The sequence below is a fragment of the Pteropus vampyrus genome, unplaced genomic scaffold (genome assembly GCF_000151845.1).
Source record: "Pteropus vampyrus isolate Shadow unplaced genomic scaffold, Pvam_2.0 Scaffold42, whole genome shotgun sequence".
Taxonomy (NCBI): domain Eukaryota; kingdom Metazoa; phylum Chordata; class Mammalia; order Chiroptera; family Pteropodidae; genus Pteropus; species Pteropus vampyrus.
The window spans coordinates 4,070,641-4,091,978 of record NW_011888823.1 but is presented as its reverse complement, the minus strand read 5'-3'; the positions used below and the strand labels follow the sequence as shown (position 1 = coordinate 4,091,978).

At 53.5% G+C, this 21,338-nt stretch overlaps 1 protein-coding gene across 10 annotated transcripts in view; it reads right to left on the bottom strand.

Annotated features, from left to right (window-relative positions):
- TNS1 (tensin 1) overlaps positions 1-21,338 on the bottom strand; it is a 175,165-nt gene that overhangs the window by 125,257 nt on the left and 28,570 nt on the right. For 2 of the 10 annotated variants that reach the window (XM_011358623.2, XM_011358624.2), the window contains exon 1: positions 11,133-11,365. The exons of 4 other annotated variants lie outside the window; for them this stretch is intronic. Coding sequence is in view for 2 of the 6 variants with exons in the window: in XM_011358614.2 (XP_011356916.1) it covers positions 9,163-9,219 (57 nt within the window). In the remaining 4 variants the exon portion in view is untranslated. Of the gene's footprint in view, positions 1-9,162; positions 10,074-10,165; positions 11,090-11,132; positions 11,366-21,338 lie in introns of those variants that run through there. 4 more of the 10 variants (XM_011358619.2, XM_011358622.2, XM_011358614.2 and 1 more) reach the window with 2 other exon arrangements.

Here is a 21,338-nt window from a genome sequence, read left to right as displayed (position 1 = left end):
ACGAGGAGGTAGTTGATTTCTAAGTTCCCATCTACCTATCTACCGTTACGTCAGAGCTTAGGACAGCATAATACAAAACAAAAGATTTCCATCGAGGAAATAAAAAATCCACCTTTTATTTTTCTGAGCTTCTTACATGGCCTAAGCTTCGTTTATCTGAAAATTCACTTATGTGGACAACTCCTGGGCCCCAGATGGCAGCGACAGGAGGAGTGAGTGTGATCTTTCCGCACAATTAGCACAAGTCAAGGGCTGGTGTTCTGGAACCTCATCTGCTCTGATGGACTGCACCAGGAGCCCCGGAAGCCAGAGGTCCCCAGGGCAGAGCCGTCCAGCTCCTTGTTGCTCCTTTAAATCCATCTGTGGCCCAGTCACAGGAAGCCCTCTCTTACTCCCAATTAGCCAGCAGCAGAGACTGGAAGGGAAGCCAGCAACGAGGGCTAGCAGAGGCCTGGCTGTCACCGGCATTGTTCAGCTCCATCTGACGCATATCCAGCCCCCTGCAATGTTTCCTTGTTCCCCGGGAGGACCTCCAAGATGCATGCAACTGAAACCAGGTCTGGAGGGAAGGCGGGTAGAGGGAGGGGCAGCGGAAGACCTGGCTCTATCTGGCTCTGAAAACGCAGGCAGATTTTAAATGGACAGGAGAGAGAGCTCACACCAGATAGAGACACAGTGACCCAGAGATACTGCCAAGGTGCATAAGCATAACTCAGACGCCCCAAGGCACACACAGAGTGCAAAACAGCAGGACCACTGCCAGGTCCAGATGCAAAGTCACTGCCTGGTGCTCCCGGCCCCACCCCAAGCAGAGCTACACAGACAGGAACACAGCAGCAGCACCACCAACACACCCACTGGCAGGGGCAGTCTGTGTGGCCCTAAGCACAGCGGATTTTCAGGAAGCTCCCAAGGGAGAAGCAACCCACATGGGCGGAGTGGAGGAAGGGACAGCATGAACCAGTAGAACTTGGGGATACAAGTCTGGAAGCTTTTCCAGATGTCTGAGGGAGCTCTTTCATAGCACCCACAGGAGCCTGCCCACCAACTATGGCTGGGCAAGTGACAAATTCCCCTTGGACTGGCATGCCCTACCTGAGCCCTGCCCATCCTTCTGGAAGAGCAGGTGAGGACTAGGGCACAATAATGGAAGCTGGGTAGCAGGTGTCAGACACCGGAGGGCAAGTGTAAAAAATCACGGGGTGGATCTGATAGTGGATAAGCATCCTGAAAATTATGGGATGCAGACTTGGAGCAGGAATTTTAGGGGTGAAGGTAGTGAGGAAAGTCAAAACAGCATTTAGGACTCGTGAGAGGACCATATTTTTTGAATACCTACTACGTACTATGTACTTCAGACACAGTATCACATGTAACCCTTTCATACAAGGCCACAGAAACTCAGCAAACAAAAGGAAGTCGTCCCAGGTCACACAGCTGCAGCAGCTGGTCTGGGACTCAAATCCAGGACAGCCAGACTGCAAAATCTATACTCCTTCAGGCAAGCCAAGTCCCCCAGGTGCTTAGAAGACAAGATATAGCAGCTACGGGACCCAGTGGGGGTGGAGGTATAGATGGCAGGAGGGGCTCACACGGAGAGGCACAGAGAGGCAGAGAGGGCGTGGGGCCTGGACCCCCAGCTCTTAAGGAGGGCAGGGACGGCGGTGCTCAGGCTGCCATGATTCAGTGGCTAGGACTCGGGAAAATTTCCGGAGCCTCAGACAGCTCTGCACAGTCTAGGAGCCACCTGCCCAGCAGAGACACTGAGGCATTACTCACAGCCATTACTCACTCTTCTCTGTTCCCCGTCCCGCAGCACATTACTTACTCCCACTCTGTTCCCTGAGAGTAGCCAAGGGGGAGCCAGAAGATCTGTCCAGTTCCCTCCCTGGCTTCGCCAGCTCCCATCCTGCTAGTGCACCCCCACCTGAGTCACTGAGACCCAGAGACTCTGGCCAGCTCAACCCTGACAGCTGTTACCCTAAACTCTGTTCCAAGAAACGGAGCCACCTGGAGGAGAGTGGTCACTGGGCAAAGAATCTTCCACTCCCAGGGCTAGAAGGGACCTCCCAGCATTTTAGCTGGCTTCCCAGAAGGTGCCAAAAGGCCTTCCAGGGCCCCCACTTCAGGCTGGATGGCTCCTCCAAAGGCCCCCAAAACAGAAGCTTCTGTTCAGGAAGATCCATGGACTTTTAGAAATTCAGCATAGAAAGAGAGGACTCTCCTAACTCATCTCGTCAATGAGGATACTGAAGCCCAGAGAGGGGAAGTGATTTGCCGAAGGGCACACAGTGCCAAAGGGGCACTAAAAACAGACCACTTGACCCCCTTGCCGCCAATCTCTCCACTGCACTGCGAGCCCCTTGCCCCGGCCCTGAGTCAGGGCAGGCCCCTGAAGTGTACCCTCACACCCTCCTGTTGCAAAACATCTGCTAATCCCACAGCACTGGAGATGGGAGATCGGAAGGCAGTACAGAGAGGGAGGGAAGGATGTGCAACCATACAGTGGTTACCGCAGAGCGATCACTTCCTAACGGTGAAGGGGCTTTAGGAGCAGAACACAGGGAGGTGGGGAGATGAACCACAGGCCTTCTGGAGGCCCTGGAACTAAAAGGCCAGGCCCTCTGGCAAGAGAAGATGTGAGGAATTCTTGGGGTCCCAGCTGGGGACTTGGGAGAGTCCTGGCCTCCTCTCTGCTCACCTCTCCTCCCCCACTCCGAGCTGGCCCCTGCTCTCCTAGGGCTCCAGCCTGGAATCCAGGCCTGGCCGCTGCCTCCGCTCCCACGGTCGGCTCAGCTCGGCTCGGCTCAGCTCAGCTCAGCTCTGCTCAGCTGGCCACAGCAGAGGCAGCCCCACGTGTGCTGTCAGAGGCTGCTCAGAAGGCACCTCCAGAGGAGCCTTGTCTATCTCTTGCGCTCTCCCATCCTCCTCTGTCAGCTGCATTCATCCCTGCCACGGAGACCCTGCCCCACTCTCTCCCTCCACGCCAACGTTAGCAAGAATAACAGTAGTAATAACCAAAGGTCACGCAGCATGCCCTGCACGCGAGACTCAGTTCTGTTGGTTTCCCGCATTTTACCCATTTTACCAATGAGTAAACCGAAGCACAGGCAAGTTAGGTATGTTGTCCACAGTCACACAGCCTGCGAGAGGTGAGATCCGAGTTCAAACCCAGACAGTGTGGCTGCAGTCTGGGATCTCGATCCCCATGCCACACTGCCTCATGATGGGACCTGGCTTCAGGAAGTCAAAGCTCCTGAAATCCCTGTTTCCTCATCTACAGTCACTGAGCACCTGCAACAGGTCAGGCCCCTGGCTATTGTGACATTTAACATTCCTCTTGCCTCTGGACAGGCAGCTCCGTGCAGACACTCACCGGACCATTTATAGTCAGGCCAGGCACCCACTGTCTCTGAATAGGCAGGCTCCACCACCCTGGCTAGGGGACACTCATGTTCACGCATTCACTTAATGAATGGTGAGGATTTACTGTATGCCAGGCAGATGTTGAAAGATGCCCCCAAAAGGAGCCTTTTGGCTCCTTAGAAATATGAGCTGCCTGCGGTCTACCCTCACTCCCACCTGCTGCAGTCCATCCATTCCAGTCTCGTGGGAAGCCTTGCCAAGAAGGGCTCTCTTCTGGCCTGAAAGATCTCCCAGGAAGGAGATTTCAGTGCTTCTTCAGCCTCCTCGTGCAGGAGGGGAGGATAGCGCATGGGAAAGAAAAATGAATGACTCAGGAGAGGATTTCCCATCCCCAGGGGCTTAGGAATTCGAACATGGGACTCCAGGGGACTTGGCTTATGGCCTGTCTCCAAGTGTCCTTGGGGCAGTAAGTAAGAAGCTTGTCAAGTTTCTCCTGTGTTAAAGCTCTCTGAGGCTTCCCTCTTTAACCTAGCCCAGAAAATTCCCCACAGCCAGACCCCAAGCTACACCCTCCAGGCTCTCTCCAAAGCCACCCTTTCTGCACACATACCACTTCCCGGGGGCTTGCCCTGTGCCAGGCACTGAGCTGAGCACTTCACAAATAAGGTCTCGTTTCATCCCCATCATCAGTATATGAGGTGGAATATTAATCCCATTTTACAGATGCAGAAACCGAGGTCCTGTCCAAGGTCACACAGCTAGCAAGTTTGGGAGGCAAACCCAAGCCTATCTGACTGTAAGACAGGGCTGGAGCCATTATTTTATCCGTCCTTACATGTGTGCCACTGTGCCTTTGCACATGCCCTCCCCTATGCCTGAAGAGGTCTTTATCCCTTTTCCCTCCAGCAGAACTTCTTCTCAACCTCTCAGCTCAAATGGAACCTCTTCTCCGAGGCTTTCTCCACTCCACCAGTTTGTGGGCACTGCTCCTGCTTGACACCCCCTCTGCATGTTACGGAAACCTTCTGCTGCCTTTTTCTCTCCCACTGGACTGACTGTCTCCCTGGCCTGCTCAGCCCCATACTTCTGGTACCTTGCCTGGCACAGTGTCAATGCCCAAAAAGGCTTTTAAGTGAACAATCAGGGGCCCCATGTGCCCAGTCAGACTCAGCCACTGCCACACGGCCTACACAGTGTGTACACACAGGTACTGCCCCTGGCCCAAGAAGCCAACCTTCGATCACAGCCCAGCCCCTCAGCTCCTGGGTTGGGGCTTCTCCCTATGCCCATCCCCCTTCCTGGCCCGATGGCCCCCTCTTGGCTCAACCAGCTCTGGCTGTTTCTGGGAGTCTCAGCCGGTGATTAGGGCCCTAATCAGCAGGACTTCCTGCCAGCCACTGCCAGAGGTGGGGGCAGGGCGGGGAGGGAAGCAAGGTCAATCCAAGGTGAAGTTCAAAGCCTGGGGGGATCAGGAAAGGCTCCTGCAGGGAGATGGACTCACAGACTCTTCCAGCCCAGAGCCTCTCCAGGCCTTTGTCTTACAGGTAAGGACACTGAGGCCCAGGGAAAAAAGGGACTCATCCAGAGTCTGGGGACACAGCAGAAGCACTGCTCTCCTCAGCCCTGGGCCACAGGGACCCCAAGGCGGACACCCTCTCTTATACATTCCTCAAAGCTCTCTGCCCCACCCCAGTACCAAGCCCAGTGCTGAACCTACAGACTGACTCTTCCCCATAAAGGGTTGTTGAAAATCAGTGGATTGCTCAGGTCTGATCAAGGTCAAGAATCAAAGGTGAGCCCCCCTCTTCTGGATGAGCAATGACCTAGAAATAGGGCAGAGGTGAGCAGGGGCTGAGGAGGGAAAGCGACATAGGGTTGGGCTGAGCTCAGGAACCCTCCCCAGCTGCCATCATCATCAACCTAAGCCCATTCTTTCTCCAAGAAAAAAGCTTAATGCCTTTTGCAGCTGCAATTGGGAGGGCCGGGGGTCCGGAAGTAGAGCTCGCCCCAAGCCAGAGCAAGCCCAGCTTCCCTGGGTGGGAACCTGGACTAGGTGAAGAGTACAGCTTAGCAGGCCTTGACGCTGACCCTCACTAACGAGGAACTGCCAAGGGCACTGGAAGCCGAGGACCTCAAAGAAAGCAGAGGCTTGGGGATGAAGAGGGAGTATGGCCAGGAGCCCACCCCTACCATGGGTTCAAAGCTCCCAGCTCTAAGGCATGCAGGAAGGGCTGGGCACGGTTCTCCCCCACTTCCTGCCAACAAGAGATGGAACTAAATTTGCAACAAGGAGATGCAGATTAGACTTCAGAGACACCTAGAGGGTACTTGCTGCAGTTATTTGGGGATCCCACCCTTAAATATAGATGTCACCCCTATTAATGTAGCCTATGGTCAAGAGCAGCCTGCCCAGAGGCCAGGCTAGGTCCTTGCCAGGTCTGGGAATCTCGAATCCAGTGACTCTCATCAAAGGATGGGATGGAATCCAAGCAGGAGAGCTTGGACTGGTTTATAATAATGCATCTTGTTTACAGTGATGGCAACTTTCTCAGAGTCCTCCATAAACACAGATTTGCATTGGCTCCCTGGGCAGACAAGGCCTCTGGAGGTCCCCTTAGCTCCCTGCCTTCCCTCACAGAGAGAGGGTGGGGGAGACAGGGAGGAAAGTCTCTTCTCTGGGCTCTGAGGCTAGGACCCCTTGAGGGAACATGATGCCACCATGTCCTCCACTCTCTGGTCCCATGAGTCTCCCGTCTAAGAGATGGAATAACCGTGATAAGAGAGAAGAGGGTCAGCCCAGCGTTGGGCTCCTGGAAGAACACCATCACCGCCATCACCACCATCACCACCATCACCACCCGTAACAACAATCATTAACATTTTTTGAGCACTTATTATGTGCCAGGCACTGTTTAAAGTATTTTAAATAAACTAACTCAATGAGCTTCGCAACCACACCATGAAGCAGGTCCCATTATCGTCCCACTTTACAGCTCAGGAAACAGAGGCTAAGAGAGGTTCGATCACTTGCTAAGGCCACACAGCTAGTCAACAGGGTCATCCTGAGTTGAGCCACAGCAGTCTGGCTCCAGAGTCACTTGTTCTGCTTCTAGATCTCTCATTAAACACAGCCTTGTTTCCAGTTCTAGCCAATCTTACCCAGGTCCTGTCTAAAATCTTCAACCCTCTGCCTCTAATCCTTAATCAGTCAGTTCTTACTGAGCAGCACTCTGCCAGGCACAGCAAGAATCGCCGGGGAGGCAAAAGGCACAGGCCTGCCCTCAAGGAGATTGTAATCCAGCTAAACACAAGAAGCTTGCAAGGACCAAGCAAATCGAGGGGTCCCATATTCTCTGCTGCAGAGGGTCTAGGAAAGTTTCTGGGGGCCTAGATGTAAGATTGGGACCTCCATAGTGGAGAAAGGATAGGATCCCACCCAAGCACTACTAGAACCCCTCACTCCCCATCAGCTCCCCAGGACCCCACCCTTCTGAGCCAGTCCCTCCTGCCTCCTGCAACACACGGCCTGAGCTACAGGCTTCCAGCCCTAAAAAGGCAGGAATTACAGAGCCCAGACTAGCCCTGGAGGAGGCAGTGCCAAGGACCGGTCAGGCGCACCACCCCCACACCACGCAAGATCCAAATCTGGGGAGACAAGGCATTCTCCCTGAGGGACACCAAGGTGTAGAGAAGTAGGAAGATGGCCAAGGTCACCAAAATGGGGAGAGGCAGGCCATGCGCCCAGCTGCGCCTCCTACAGCCTCCCCCTCAGCGATGGGAAAACGCTTCAGGCAATTTGAGAGGGGGAAGCGGGGGAGGGCCAAGTGTGACCATGCATAATGGAGGTGGCACCCAGGGAGGTGGACATGGCCCACAAGGCTGGCAGCCCTACTGCCCCCACTACCCTTGTTCCAGCTCGCTGGTGCCCACACCTCTGCATGCTTAATAGCTTTGGAAGTGAAGAGCTAGGGCCTTGAGGATACAGCACTGAGGACAGAAGTCCTGGCTCCAGCCTCCCAAAACCACGCTCGCTTTCCCCCAGCACCACACCCATATCTGATTTGCTATTTACAGAGTCCGGTAACTAAGAGCTTTCCTGCCTAACTCCTCTACCCGCTTCAACACACATCCCTTAGCTGGGCCTCAGTTTCTCTTTCTGGGGTGAAAGAGACTTGTGGCCCCAGAAAGAAGCCAAAAAGCCAGAACTGCCTGCAGCTGAGAACCTTCACAGGCCACCCCAGCTCTGTGGGCTCCGGAGCACACAGCATCTCGCCATCCCGGCCCCCCGCAGCAGGCCCTCTCCCTTTGGGTCTCTGTCGGACCAGAGGGAAGAGCACCCTCATTAAGCGGCCTCATCTAGTCCCTGGCTCAAGGGACTGAAGTTAGACACTGGAAAGGATTTCATCCTCAGAAGAACCCAGAAGAACCAGGGCTGTGCAAGGGGCTGTCCTGACTAGAGGCAGGGGGATGACTGGGATGACCTCAGACCCTACTCCTTCATTTTCTCTACTAAGGGAAAAAGGGGTCATGGTGCATCAGCAGAGCCAGGGCTGGAGGGAGAGGCGGGCTGGGACAGGAAGCCCAGTGTGGGTCCTGAGCCCACCGCAGAAGCCCACCTTGACACTCTAGAGTCACAGGACGCCCAAGCCTCCCTCCCACTTCTCACCTCAGAAAACAGGTCTGGAGAGGCGGGTGCGGGGGGTGGGGTGAGGTGAGGGGGGCGGGTGTGAGCCTCCCACGCTCCTCCTGAGAGGCCCTGGAGATCGCTGCCCTTGACTCCTACCCCTGGCTGCTAGTTACACAAACCACTTCAGGCCGCCCTGACAACCCTGAGTTGTTTACAAATTTGGAAACTGAGGCTCCGGGGGCAGTTGCCCCCGGGTTTTTCTGCATCTCAGATCTTGGCACTGCTCCTCTCTACCAGCTCCAGGCAAGGCTAGGGAGGCCCCTTTTTGAGGGGGTGCAAAAAATTGAAGCAGAAACTGAAGCTCTACCAATGAACTGTTGAAAAACGTCATTTTTGTATTGAAATGGCTCGCAGTAACAAATATTTTGTATTTCCTGATTTTCTTCTTAACCATTAACTTATATGTAACATGTTACTCTAGGATATGATTGTGTTTTAGGTACTTCATTATTCAAATCAAAATGTCTTAATGGATAAACGATGGAGCTTATTAATATATTTTTTCTCTTATTTTAAGGAGGGATATGGCTCAAGCTCCCAACCTCACAGCAACCCTCCCTTCCCTCTTCTGGCCCCCAGTTAGCCCCTCGCAGGGTTGGGGGGACACGGGCTCTAGTTTGAGAGGGGCAGGAGCAGAGGTCTGTGTTTCTCCTGTCCCCTCCATTCCCCATGTGACGCAGCCCACGGGTCTGCTCCAGACCTTGTGGGGTTAACCAGCAGGGCAAGGAACGAATTGAGACAAGAATAGGAAGAAACTCGGAATCTTTGCAGGAAGCAGCTGGGGCAGACCTGGTGGGTGGTTGAGCAATGGGTGTGAGGCCAGAGGTCAGGCTCTCTGTTCCCCAAACACTGGCGGGGAGGAGGCCCCAGCCCTTCCACGTCCTCGTCAATGCCAACGCCCAGGCCAGAGGTGACCGCCCTTCTGCTCCCCTATTCCGGGTGTCAGAGAATTTCCCAACTCTAAGAATCCCAGGACCTCAGCATCCCAAGAGACCTTCAAGGTCATCTCTTCCAACCACATCCCAGCTTAGGAATCCTTCCGAGCTGGTCCGGAACTTCCCCGCCCTACCCCACTCCCGCCCCCTGCCCGAAGACGGGAAGCTCAGTACCTTACAAGGCAGCCCATTCTCTCTCTGACCTGCCAGGCTTGTTAGAAAGCTCTTCATTAAATGCGAGCCAAGCTTCCTTCACCAAACACAAATCCATTCCGCCCCTCTGCTTCCTGCTCCTCACTCAGTAGAAACAGGGCACTGAGAGCTCCCAAACTCCACAGCTTCGGTCACGGTCCATCGGTGATGAGAAGATGGTCACCAAATAGTAATCTCATGTCTGAACTCAGCTGCACGCCACCCCAGCTCCCCTCCACCTGCCCACTAGTTCCCTGTACTTAAAAATCTGGGCCCCACAGCCCCCGTAGGAGATTCTGAATTGGGGCTTTGAGGGAAGTGAAATATGAAAAAGTGTAGGATGAAAGATTGGGAAGGAGAGCCAGAAGGGTTCAAGGCCAGGAGTCTGGAAGCAGAGGTTCCCAAGTTGCCTCCTCCACCACCCAAGATTTCTCTGCTCCGGATCAAAGTTTTGGCTCCCAGCTCTGGCAGCCCTGCTAGACTGGCTGAGACCTTCCCAGGCCCTGGCCCTCCAGGGGCAGCAGGGTCAAGGCAAACCCCAAGTGAGATCCCAGCACTGGTCTCCCACTCAGCTTCCCAACCTGAGCCAGGTCCAGGTTCTCCTTCCCACACCCCTGGGGCAGAGGGTCTCTGCAGAGGGCACCTCAGCTGTAGCAAGCTCTGAGGTCCTAGGTGAGAGCAAGGGTCGGGGAGACAGGAGTAATAGCCGACTGGCAGGGGTAGGAGTAACTTAAGGCCAAGTCGGAGCCACAATGGTCCCCACCCCACCCAGGAAGCTTCAGCAAGGGGCCATGCTCCATCCACACTCTCCTGATCCCCTGGCTTGGCTCTGCCATATGGAAGAGTGGCAGGAGCTTCCAGAAGATGGCCCTGTCCCTGAAGACTCTGGAACCCTAGCTCTAGTTCCCCGTCTTGGCCTCACCCCACACACAACAGTGCACCCTCCCTCCCCTGCTCAGCAGTCAGCCCTCTAACCCCATCTCACCCCCTGCAGGAGCTCAACAGGCTTCTCCTGGCCATCCCTCGATCATTCCTCTCTCAGCTTCCTCTTCCAGAACAGTGGCCGGCCTAAAAACATCTGGGCAGGCAGTTCTGGCCCTGGTCCTGAACAGGGGGTTCAGGGGTGGGGGGAGGGACACACTGAGATTATCTCTGTATGGATTCTCCAGCTTGAGAAGGGGTGGCAGGCAGGGCATCGGAGGGTCAGTGGTGGGGGGAGAGGCAGGGGGTGGTGTGGAAGGCAGCTGTGTATGTCTGTTCATTAACCACCTGGATTAGCTATTTCTCCCAGAGGGGTGAGGAAGGAGTAAGACACTAGTTGGGGGAGGGCAGCAGGGGGCATTCGTGACAGGCTGTGCCCATGGGCAAGCGAGCATGGACCCAAGCAGAGGGGCGTTTGAATGCCAACCTTTCCAGGCCTGCCTGACCCTCCTTTGCAGCCATGGCCAGCCCTTGGGAGATGAGAGACGGAAGAGGAGAACCCCAAGGAGGAGAAAGGTGCCTGGGAATAGCTCCAGAGAATGGCAGGGAAAGAAAGAAAGAGGAAAAAGAGCCCATGCCAGCCCTATTCATGGTCATCTCCCCTACACAGCCCTGTGATGGGCAGCAGGTGGGGAAGACAGTGCTGATGACTAAATACTCCCAGCCTCCTCTCTTCCTTGGTAGACGTGTCCTGCCTCACTCACTCACTCCCACTGGCCTGGGGAGTCTCAAGCAGTCACTGACACCAGCAACTTCCCCAGCAAACAGAACTCCTTCTAACTGGTCTCTCTCTCTCTCAGAGCATGGACAACTGCACCTCAGACATCCCTGCCGGAACCTCAGACACATCTGAAGGGGGCACTGACAGGTTGGCCTGAGGGACTGGCCTAGTCCACAGGCATGTGACGAGGTGGGCTGATCGAAAGCATCAGCATGAACAGCCCAGCAGCACATACACGACCCACACTCACCTTTCCGGAAGAGGAACCCCTGGGTGGGGTGGGTATCTGGGCTCGCAGGACAGAGTGGTGGGCAGCGATGGGGCAGCAGCTGTGGCTGGCAAGAAGCTGGTTGCCGAGAGGAGGGTGTGAGTGAGGCTTGTGTCCAGGCAGGGTGCGGGCACAGGGAGCAGAGCTGGCCCCAGGGCCACTGCTGGGAGCAACTGAGCGAGGGCGCTGCTCGCCCAGCTCCCTCCCCCGGCGGCGGGCAGGCAAGCGTGTACCGCCTCCTTCCCGGAGCTGGCCAGCAGCCCGCCCGCCACCGCCGCCTCCTTTAACCCCTGCAGCACTCACGCCCAGCTCCCTCCAGGCGGGCGTTGCCAAGGCACGGACGCCTGGGGCTGGAGCGCCAAGAAGTGTGGCCTCCCCTCTCCGACAGCCACTGGCCCTGCAGCCTCCCTGGGGACCCAGAGGGAAGGGCCAGAGGGCTAGCGGGCAGAGGTGAGGAAAGGGGACAGGACCCCATGGAAGAGACACAGCTGCCGGGAAACAGCCAAAATACTGCTCGCTGGGTGGGGAGGGATGTTTGGTGAGATGATGATGATGATGACGACGACGACAACGATGATGATGATGATGATGATGATGATGATGATAATGATAATAATAATAAATGACAACTCTCAACTTTTGTAGTGCGCTCTGCTTTATGCTGTTGCCAACTTGGTTTGTGACTGGAGACCTAGAATCTTAGTTCTGAACCTGTTTTTTTCCTTATGTGTCAAATGTGGGATAATAAACCCCACTTTTTTCTGGGCTGAGTCAAGACATTTGTGACTGTATGTGCAAACACGATTTGACGCGAACTCTAGTTAATAAAATGCATGCTTCAACTCTCCTCGAAATGCATCAAAAAATAAGATAGATTGATGGATGGAGAGACAGACATAACTGGGATGAAAGCAAATATGCCGAAGCGTTCATTATAGAATCCAGGGCATTTATCATAAATCTTTTTGACTTCTTTATATGTACAACATGGCTTCATAATTCAAAATATTGTAGTAAATGAGATTCGTAGTGTTTGGAATAGCATATAAATGATAAAACTGAAGCAGGTAAGATTATTTTGAGGGGAAGGGAAGAATTATTTGCTGCACACCTATTGTATGCCAAGATCTTAAAGAATTTCTCCCTCGCGGAATCTTGGAATCACCCTATGGTTTTAGCTGAAGAACCTGATCTTGAAGCCGTTAGGTGACTTCTCCAAGACAATACAGGATGGTATAAAGCAGGAGCTCAGACCTGACAAATTGGTTCTCAAGCCAAGCCCCTCACCATCTAGCCCTCCAGAGACTGAAAGGCCCTTAACTTCCCTGTCTGGGCCACCTTTGCATGAGGTTCGGGACCAGTGACCAGCATCTCCAGGGCTCTGCTGTATCATGAGTTTGGAGCCAAAGGTCTTCAAGATCTTTCCTAATTCTAATGCTCACTAATTGTATTAATTCAACCAAACCACCAAACTTCAATTTTCTAAAGAGTAAAGTGACAGGGAAACCTAGGAGGGACAAACAGCCTCAGGAAAGATTTGGGGGAGTCTGGGACCCGTGTCATAGGGGAGATGGTCAGCACTTAAGGAGCTGCTCCCCAAGCCCATCAGTGATGGAGATGGGGCTGTTGCGGGGAGAGTGTAGATAGAGGTGTCATTGCACTCAGTCTCTGCCTCCAGAGCAAGATGACCGCATCCCTTCCCAGGTTGGAAGAGTCCGGGTTCCAAATTCCAGCATTTCAAAACCAACTAGCCTTGACAGCAGCCTCAATCTGTGAATGGGTTGGTACCGCCAAAGATGGGAGAGACAAGACCCCACAGAACTTGCCTCCAAGACTATTGGACTAAGCATGGAAACCTGGCTCGGGCCTCCCCAGTCCCATGCCCGGCCCTCTCTGGTCCCAACTCTGGAGCAAAGGTGTCTCCTCATAGCCTGATCCTGCCTAACCCCGTGCTTCCTGCAGGCCAAGGGCTGCTCATGGGTTTGGATCGGCCCTAGTCAAGGCAGAGGACTCTGTGTCAGCCATCTAGGCTCCTCCAGAGGTGAGTGGGGAGTCTGCTATAAAAATAGAATGTGCCCTTCAGGTCACAGCACAGCAGAAGTGCCATCCTTCCTATTCCTCTTTCCAACCCATATCCACTATCATCATGATCGACATCAAATAATCCTTGGCTGCCCACCACGTACTATATCCAGTCCCAGCTCTACAGCACGACATTTGGGGTCCTCTGTGATATGGCCTTGCCTCTTGAGCCTTCTCATCACAGGGTTCCCTCTTCTCCCCATCAGCATTCAGGGCTCAGTTCAAAAGCCACACCCGCCATGGATCCTTCTCTAACCACACCATTTAGTAGGCACCGTCGCCACTCCCGCCCCCAAAACAGCCAAGGCGCTTGCTCATGTACTAATACCAAGACATACTCTTGTTGGGTATCCTCTATCTCCCATGAGTCGAACAAAGATTTATTCACCTCTTCCTTCCCCTTTCCTACTTCGTCCAGTACCTAGCACAAGGTTGACACATAGTAGACTCTCGATAAAGGTGCAATGAATAAATGAATGATGAAAAGACGGATGGGTGATGGTTAAAAATTGCATAAAGGGGCACTTTTAATGCTTAATTCTGCACAAAGCTATAGCAAGATAATTGTTGCCAGACTTTTATCTTCAAAGCGATATAATCACAGACAGAAAAACTGACTATGCTAAGACATGGGGACCATGAGACAGATAGAAGACATCCCAGGCACATCCCACCTAGCCCAGGTCTGCAGCAGATCCAAGGGGCTCTGAGAGACACCTTCCTCCAGCTCAATAAGTCTTTGGCGGTGAAACACTCTGCTTCTCCCCACGCCCCGCCCCACGCTAACATCACTCTCTCTTTCCCAGCACCTGGGCACAGAACTATGAATTCAGCAAGTCTCTAGAAACCACACAGACAGAAAGTCAAGGAGCTAGAAGATTTCAAAGAGGAGCAACTTCCCCTTTATTTCCAAGAGCTGTCTGTCCCACAGCTGATCAGATCATCTACCCCACCCGCCCCGCTATGATCACACACACACACACACACACACACACACACACACTAAACACTGCTTTGTGTAGAAGCCTGCTCAGCCCCTTTTCTCTCCCCTCCCCACTCCTCCTTCTTTGAGCCAATGAAGGCTGAGAATTCCCAAGGTTTCCCATCTCCCATCCCCCAGCACCCCCCCTGCCTCCAGAGCCAGCCCAGACCCCTTTCCCTCCTCCCTCCCCCACCATGCCCATGTGCAGCACTGCACATCTGGTTCCAGTTGTGGTTGGTCCGTTCTGGGGTAGGCCCGGGGGTTTCTCATAAAACTGAATAACACCAGTGTTGGAGCCCAGTGAAGCTGGGGGATGGGAGGGCAGGAGGCCTATTGGGGCAGAGGGAGAGAAGACAGCAGCATGGAGGCAGAGACAAGCAGAACCCAGAAAGGAGCCGGGCAGTGCCTGGCATCTAGTAAGTGGTCAATGGATGCTTGTTCAGGGAAGATAGAAGCTGAAGAAACAGAAGGCAGGCACACCAGGAAGAGATAGAGCCAGACAAAGAAGGGGCCAGAAACAGAGACCCAGAAGGAGGATAGAGACAGGGGCTGGGGGTGGTGGTGGCTGTGGAGCCACAGAGAGGCCATTGAGAAAAGCAGGGAAAATGAATTGTGCGTGTTGGAGCCAGGTGCTGAGTTAGGCACTTCCATTGGGAGAGGAGGGGACGTGACCGAAAGAAAGACAGAGGGACACAGAGAAACAGAGAAGAAAGGACAAGCATAAAGTCAAGAGTGTTGAATCCAGATTTCCCTGGCCTCTCAGCCCCGCTAGGGTAGGGGGTGGGGGTTGACCCTGAGCCGCTCTCATTTCATCCTTCATTTCAATCGATATTTAAGTGCCTACCCTGCACCAAACCTTTCCCACGTGTTTCCGTGCAGGCCTTCATTAAAACCTGGGGACGGCTATATGATTCTTATCCCAGTCTAAGAGGGGCTCAGAGCAGTAAGTGATTTATCTAAAATTACAGAGCAGCTGATGAAAGGGACAGAATTTGAATCCACGTCCTCCAACACAAGGCTGTGTCAAAAGACACAACTGGGAATTCCGGGTCCCAGCACTCCCCCTGGACAGCATCATGTCATGCGGCCCCCACTCTCAAGAAGCCAGATTCCCAGATTCTGACGGCATTAAAAGGAAGCTCCTCTGAGCTGGCCTAAGAGTTGACCACAAACATCTTCCTGGGATGAGGGAGAGGGGTGGTCTGCAGGGGAGTTGCCAGAGCTCCCCGCACCCTTGGCCTCCAGTCTTCCTCCCTGACCACCATAGTGAAGGCAGGGCCACATGCTCAGGTCCCAGAGGGAAGGCCCTGGTCCTCAGAATCCTACTGAACCCAACGCACAGATGGCTGGGAGCCAAACCCTGGGGGTCACCCTAGATAGTTGGTCAGTATCTGTGCGTTTGAGTTGCACCCTCCCGCTTCTGACCACCCCTTGGCCCCATCTCAACAGCTAGAGATGAGTTTGGGCTCCCACCCAGTATGCTTTCATCTCAGGGTCACACTTGGGACCCCCTCAGCGGGGTTCCCCAATAGCAGACTCCTAAAGCCACACCCCACTATGCTGCCAGACAGAGCCCCTCTCCCTCCCTTCCTTCCCAAGGCTAGGCTCCACAACCCAGGCCACTGGTCATTTCGCTTTCTGTTCATCACCCTCAGCACTAAGAACAGACTGAGGCTGAAGCAGGGGCATCCCCTCCTCATCACCAGGGTTGTTGCCTATTTGCATGTCATTTGCATGCATTCCCATCAGCTCTCAAAGTGCAGAAATGGACACGACCTTGGGCCCTTTGCCACGCTCTCCCCCAGAGAGGGAAAAGTGCCAGGCTTGCCACATTCCATCTTCCTACTCTCAGATTTGCACCCTAGTCTGAGGGCAAAGGATCGGAGGACAGGGGAAGCATGGGGAAAACGTCCTGCCAACGGCTTGTCCCCAAGACACCCACTGGGCGGCCTCTACCTCCTCTGAGCCTGCCTCCGTTTCCAAGCAGGATTCCTCTCGGGCCAACCCCAGCTATAACTGGCTTCAGCCTACATCCTTTCAGGATCTAAGTGGTGGATGTGGCACTCCCTCACAGAGTCACATCCACCACCCTAACCTCGATATAAGGTTCCCAGGCTGGATGTCAGGGAATCCCCCAGATCTAGATTATCTGGATTTCAGGAAGGTGTTGACAGGACCCATGATAAAATGCTTGAGGATGAGATAGAAACACAGAGGATTCCTCGCCAGCAAGCCCAGGGGTGTTGATTAATAGATCAATGTCAACTTCTTGACTTGCCAAAGGGCTCTGTCCTCTGCCCTGGCTTGTCCAACATATTTATCGGTAACTTAGGTGAAGATAGAGCCTTACCAAGTAAACAAAGGAAAAAGAAGCAGAAGGAAGAGCTAAGATGCTGAAATGAATTGAAACGCAAAACCGACATCAAAAACAAGCCAAAATTAGCACGGGAACATTTCTTTTGGGGTAAAGTCTTGAACTAAGGTTCAAAAGTCATTTTTAAAAAGTGGAATAATTAAGATAGTTCCTGTAGAGAAAGCAGTAAGATTTATTAAAAACAGAAATTTAGTTCAGCTGCAGTAGTATATGGCTGCCCCAAAGACAAATCTACTTTGGGGTATATTAACAGAGGTTAAGAACCCAGAGCAAAGTTGGTTAGAGTTCTATTTTAAAGTTCCATGCTGCGCAGACACCATCAGAAATGTTGAGTTCTCTTCTGCACTCTATAAACCAAAGAACATCCAGACAGTCAATAAATATTTGCGGAATAAAAGCACAAGGAAGGTTAAAGAAATTGGGACCGATTTTTATTTCAGATAATAAAGAAATGATACAACAGGCATCATCGAATATTTGAAAAACTGTTTGGGAAAGTGAGGAGGACAAACTCCACTGCCACATACATCTCCCTTGTCTCTCTGCCCCTTCATCTGTGAATTCCTTGAAGCCTAAAATCATTTCCCATTTATCTCCGAATGTCCAAGAGGCAGAAACAGTCAGAGGCTGAGCCACTGCGAAGGACAGGACAGTATCCTGACAAGGCCAAGCCTGTTGCACTGATCAGTCAGGAGCATGCTGACCCCAGCACAAGAGCTGACCTCTAGCCAAGGTATCTGCCAGGATGGAGGAGGCGAGGAGCTAGGCTGGTGGCTGAACTTTTGGCTCGTGCATACCATCCCAACTTGGCTTATGTGCTGATCTACTGGCTTCCTACCCTCCAAATTCCCCCCTTGCCACTGCCCCGTATCCCTGTGGGGCCTGCCCCCAGCCAGGCACCTGTGCCCAAAGCCTGGACTGCCCACTGGCCCAGGTCCCGTGAAACCTCGGGTTCCTCCCCATCCTCTCTCTCATCACGTGCCTGGTCTTCTCCTCTTTAGCGCATCTACTTCCTTTTCCCTCAGCCCCTCAGTCTACCCATCGTCTCGCCATGCCTTCCCGTTAACGTCTAACCTCCTGCTTCTCGTGTTCCTCTGATGACCGTTTCCTCTTGCCCTGTGCTCTCTAGCAACGGGCTGCAGAAAATTTCACCTCTCACCCCGCTCACACCCTCTCCGCATAGATATTTTTAATCCTATAGCACTTTCAGGCTTGGAGAGATCTGGTGACTTCCCCCTGAAGATCTATCCCTACAGATAATAATAATAATCACTCTGCTCCACCTTGAAATAAGGTACTGTCCCTCCTGAGGTATGAGAATCACAGAAACTTGTCCCCATCCTACCAAAGGCCAGGAATGGAGGGGAGAGAATCCTGGCTTTGGAGTTGCCTACTCTGTTTGAAGCCTGGCCATCCCACTGGCTGTGTGATCTCAGGGAGTTACTTAACCACTCTGAGCACTGAGTGCAGAGTCTGGCACAGAGCAGTCCCTTCCTGTTCCCTTCCTGCTCACATCCTCCTCCTGCAAAGAAGCCATCACCCCTGCCAACCCAGAGACACAAGTCATCTCTCCTTCCCATATATCTCTTCGGCCCTGTTTAATCAACACTCAAATGTATTGGGAGCTTTCCATGTGTCCGGCACAGTTCTTAGAGCTCTGTGGGTATTAAGTTGCTTTAATCCTCCTAATGACCTTATGGGCAGTGACCATTATTAATCTCATTTTATAGATGAGGAAACTAAAGTTCAGAGACATCAGCTATGGTTGCTACTATTCTTCTAACTGAAGCAGCAGCCTCAAGGCCTTGCTAGCGGACATGCCGTGCCACACAGGGCTCTCCCCAGGCCTAACAGACGCTCAGCCAGCCCTGCTTGCACACATCAGGCCCTCCGAGTTCCCCACGTAGCTCCCACCCCCGAGTGGAAACCTGCTGCCTGTGGCTGCTGGTTCTGCTTCAGAGAGCGAACCCCTTCAAAACTGTTTTCAAAGCTCTCTCTCTCCCAGACACACACTCACTCACAATCACTCACCATCTCCCAGCCGCTTCACAGGCTGGACGATCCCAGCTCTTTCACAGCTGCTGGATCTTTCCCCATTCCAGGTGCTTAGCTATTTCTCTGGTTCCGATCCTTTGCCAGTTGGCCCTCATTCATTCATTCATTCACCCATCCAGTAACGAATGCTGTTCAAGTGCCTGCGCTGGGGCAGGCCCTGGGCCAGGTCCACGGGTGGAACGTGAGCCGAGCCAGACGGAGCACCTGCCCTCAAGGAGCACTTCATCTGCAGGAGAGAGACACCGAACAAACAAAAGCACAAACGCACCACTCGAAGAGCGCTGAGCGACCGGAAGGGAAAACCGAAGCCCAGGGGGAGGGGGCACTTCGATCCTGACAGCCAGTGAGCACTCATCTTGTGCCAGGCCCTGTGATAAAGCCCACACGTGCATTCGCTCATTCGCTCCTCGCCACAGCCCTCGGAGGGGATGTTATTCTAACCCTGCTTTTGTACGGTGGAGGAAGATCCGACATGAAAGACGACATCATTTGCCCAAAGTCAACAAGAAGGCAAAGAAGCAGTCTGCACTCTTAATCGCTATGTCATATTATCTCTAAGAGGTCCAGAGAGGGTTCCTTAAGACTCGGTTCCCAAACTAATGACCCCCCCACACACATGCCAGCAGCAGTGGAATCAGCCGGGGTTCCCCCTGGCGTGACCTGGACCCCATACTACGCTTTCATTTCTACCCGAGTGCCCTAGTGCCTTGTAGGCTTCACCAAGATGGCGATCCCCCTAACTCCAGACCCCCGACTTGTTCTCCCACAAGAACCATCAGATGTCACCTTCGGATGTTTGGCCTTTACTCTGGTTGGCTTCAAGGTGATTGGAGGGACTCCCAAAGATGTGAATGGGGCCAGTGGCCAGCCGCTCCCAGCAGGACTTGCGTGAGACATGGCTTCATAATGGGACCAGGGAGCGGGCAAGAACAGCTCCAAACTCTGGGAAACAATCATCCCAGGCCATCAATTGGAGCTCACAAGATGTTGATGAGAATTTAGAGCTGACCAGCCAAATCCTCTCCTTGGAGTGTTGTGGAAACTGAGGACTAGAGAGGACAAGTAGGGAGTCCCGATGTCATCACAGGGAGAAACTCAGTGGAGTCAACCCTAGAACCGATGTCCAACTCCCAACCCAGTGCTCAGGCCTCTGCCGCACGCTAGCCCCCAGGAGAGCCAGTGCTGGCCTCACCCATGTGGTGGCGGGGGGCGGGGGCGGGGAAGTGGTGAGCAGGAGCCTATCCACTTAACCACAAGGTGGGAGACAGCGGCTCAGGCACCTGGGTGATAGGGAGCTCAGGGCCCAGGTAAAAGATGCTTGGGCCCCAGGTGCAGCACAGTCCTGCTCTCTGCAAAAAGATCAGTACAGAGGCGAGGGTGGGAAGAGTGAGCGGGGTGAGGGGCCACAGCTGGAACCTTCCCTCTGGGTGCTCCTTCCCAGGGACCCCACAGTGACTGTTTTCCTAGGAACATTGTGTTCAGGCTGTGAGTCTTGGCTCAAGCACCCTACCCTGGCAGAGCTCCAGCTGCCCGTTTAATAATGTACAGCCAATCGGCCATTAACGGCAGATTTCAACAACAAAAAAAAAAGTTTGGTGGTTATTTTTATTGTTGCTGGGTTTTGTCTTCTTCTTCTTCTTCTTCTGGGCAGTTTATGGTAGTTGTGAAAAACAAGTCTTCTCTGGCTGGCATTGGGGCATGCACAGTCTGCCCAGGATAAAGGATTCTGGCAGATTCCACCTGCCTCTGCCCACCCCTGCCCCACCATGCCCAGGCACCAAAGTGCCCGCTCCCACCTCCACGCTCCTGGTGATGCCCTGGGCCAGCTACCCCAGGGGGGCAGGCAGCCAACCTGGCACCTGGGAGTTCTAGGGAGGCCTAGAAGGATGTGGGATGTGCTGGCAGGGGCAGAGGGAGGGCAGCTCTAAATGGGCCTGATGCTTCCTAGGAATTCCACACCTATCTGGCCGGAGTCGGGAGCAGAAAGTAGAGCTGGGGTAGCCCAAGCAGGTGTGAGGACCTAAGACCAGAGCCAGATGGCCGGCCCTCATGGGCAGTAATGGGCGAGGGAGTGAGGATCCTGGGGTCTGCTCGCCTTGGGCCCTACTCCTCTCCATCAGGAAGTCAGGACTCATAGTAAGATCGAGGAGCTCAAAAGCAGAAGTCTCATGGGAGGGTAGTTAAGACAAGAAGTGGAAACTCAGTCCTGTAAGAAGCTGCGTGGTGTACAGACAGGTCCCAGGCTGTCTGTAGCTGAGGGCTTGGGTGAGAAAGGCTACCAGCCTCTCCTTACCTCTCTAGCCTGACAAGGCACTGCCAGAAATACAAGCAAGGCAGTGCGACATGGTGACAAGGGCTGCCAGGAGCTAAGAGATTGGGTCCTTATGGCTCCACCTGGCTCCCAGGTGACCCTGGGCTCATCTTGGGCCCTCTCTGGGCTTCCATGTCATCACCATGCCATGAGAGGAATCATCTGGGGGTCTCCCATCTTGCCTAGGGATCCCAGCTAAAGAGGGACTGCCAAGGCCAGATGCGAGGCAGACAGAGGGGTACATAATCATAATGGCAATGATGATAATGATTATAATGTGTTATCATTTATCAAGTCCTTAGTTATGTTCCAGGCACTAGATTTGTTTTCTCCCAATAACTCTGCTAGGCAGGTCCTATGCTTATCACCATCATGCAGAGGAGG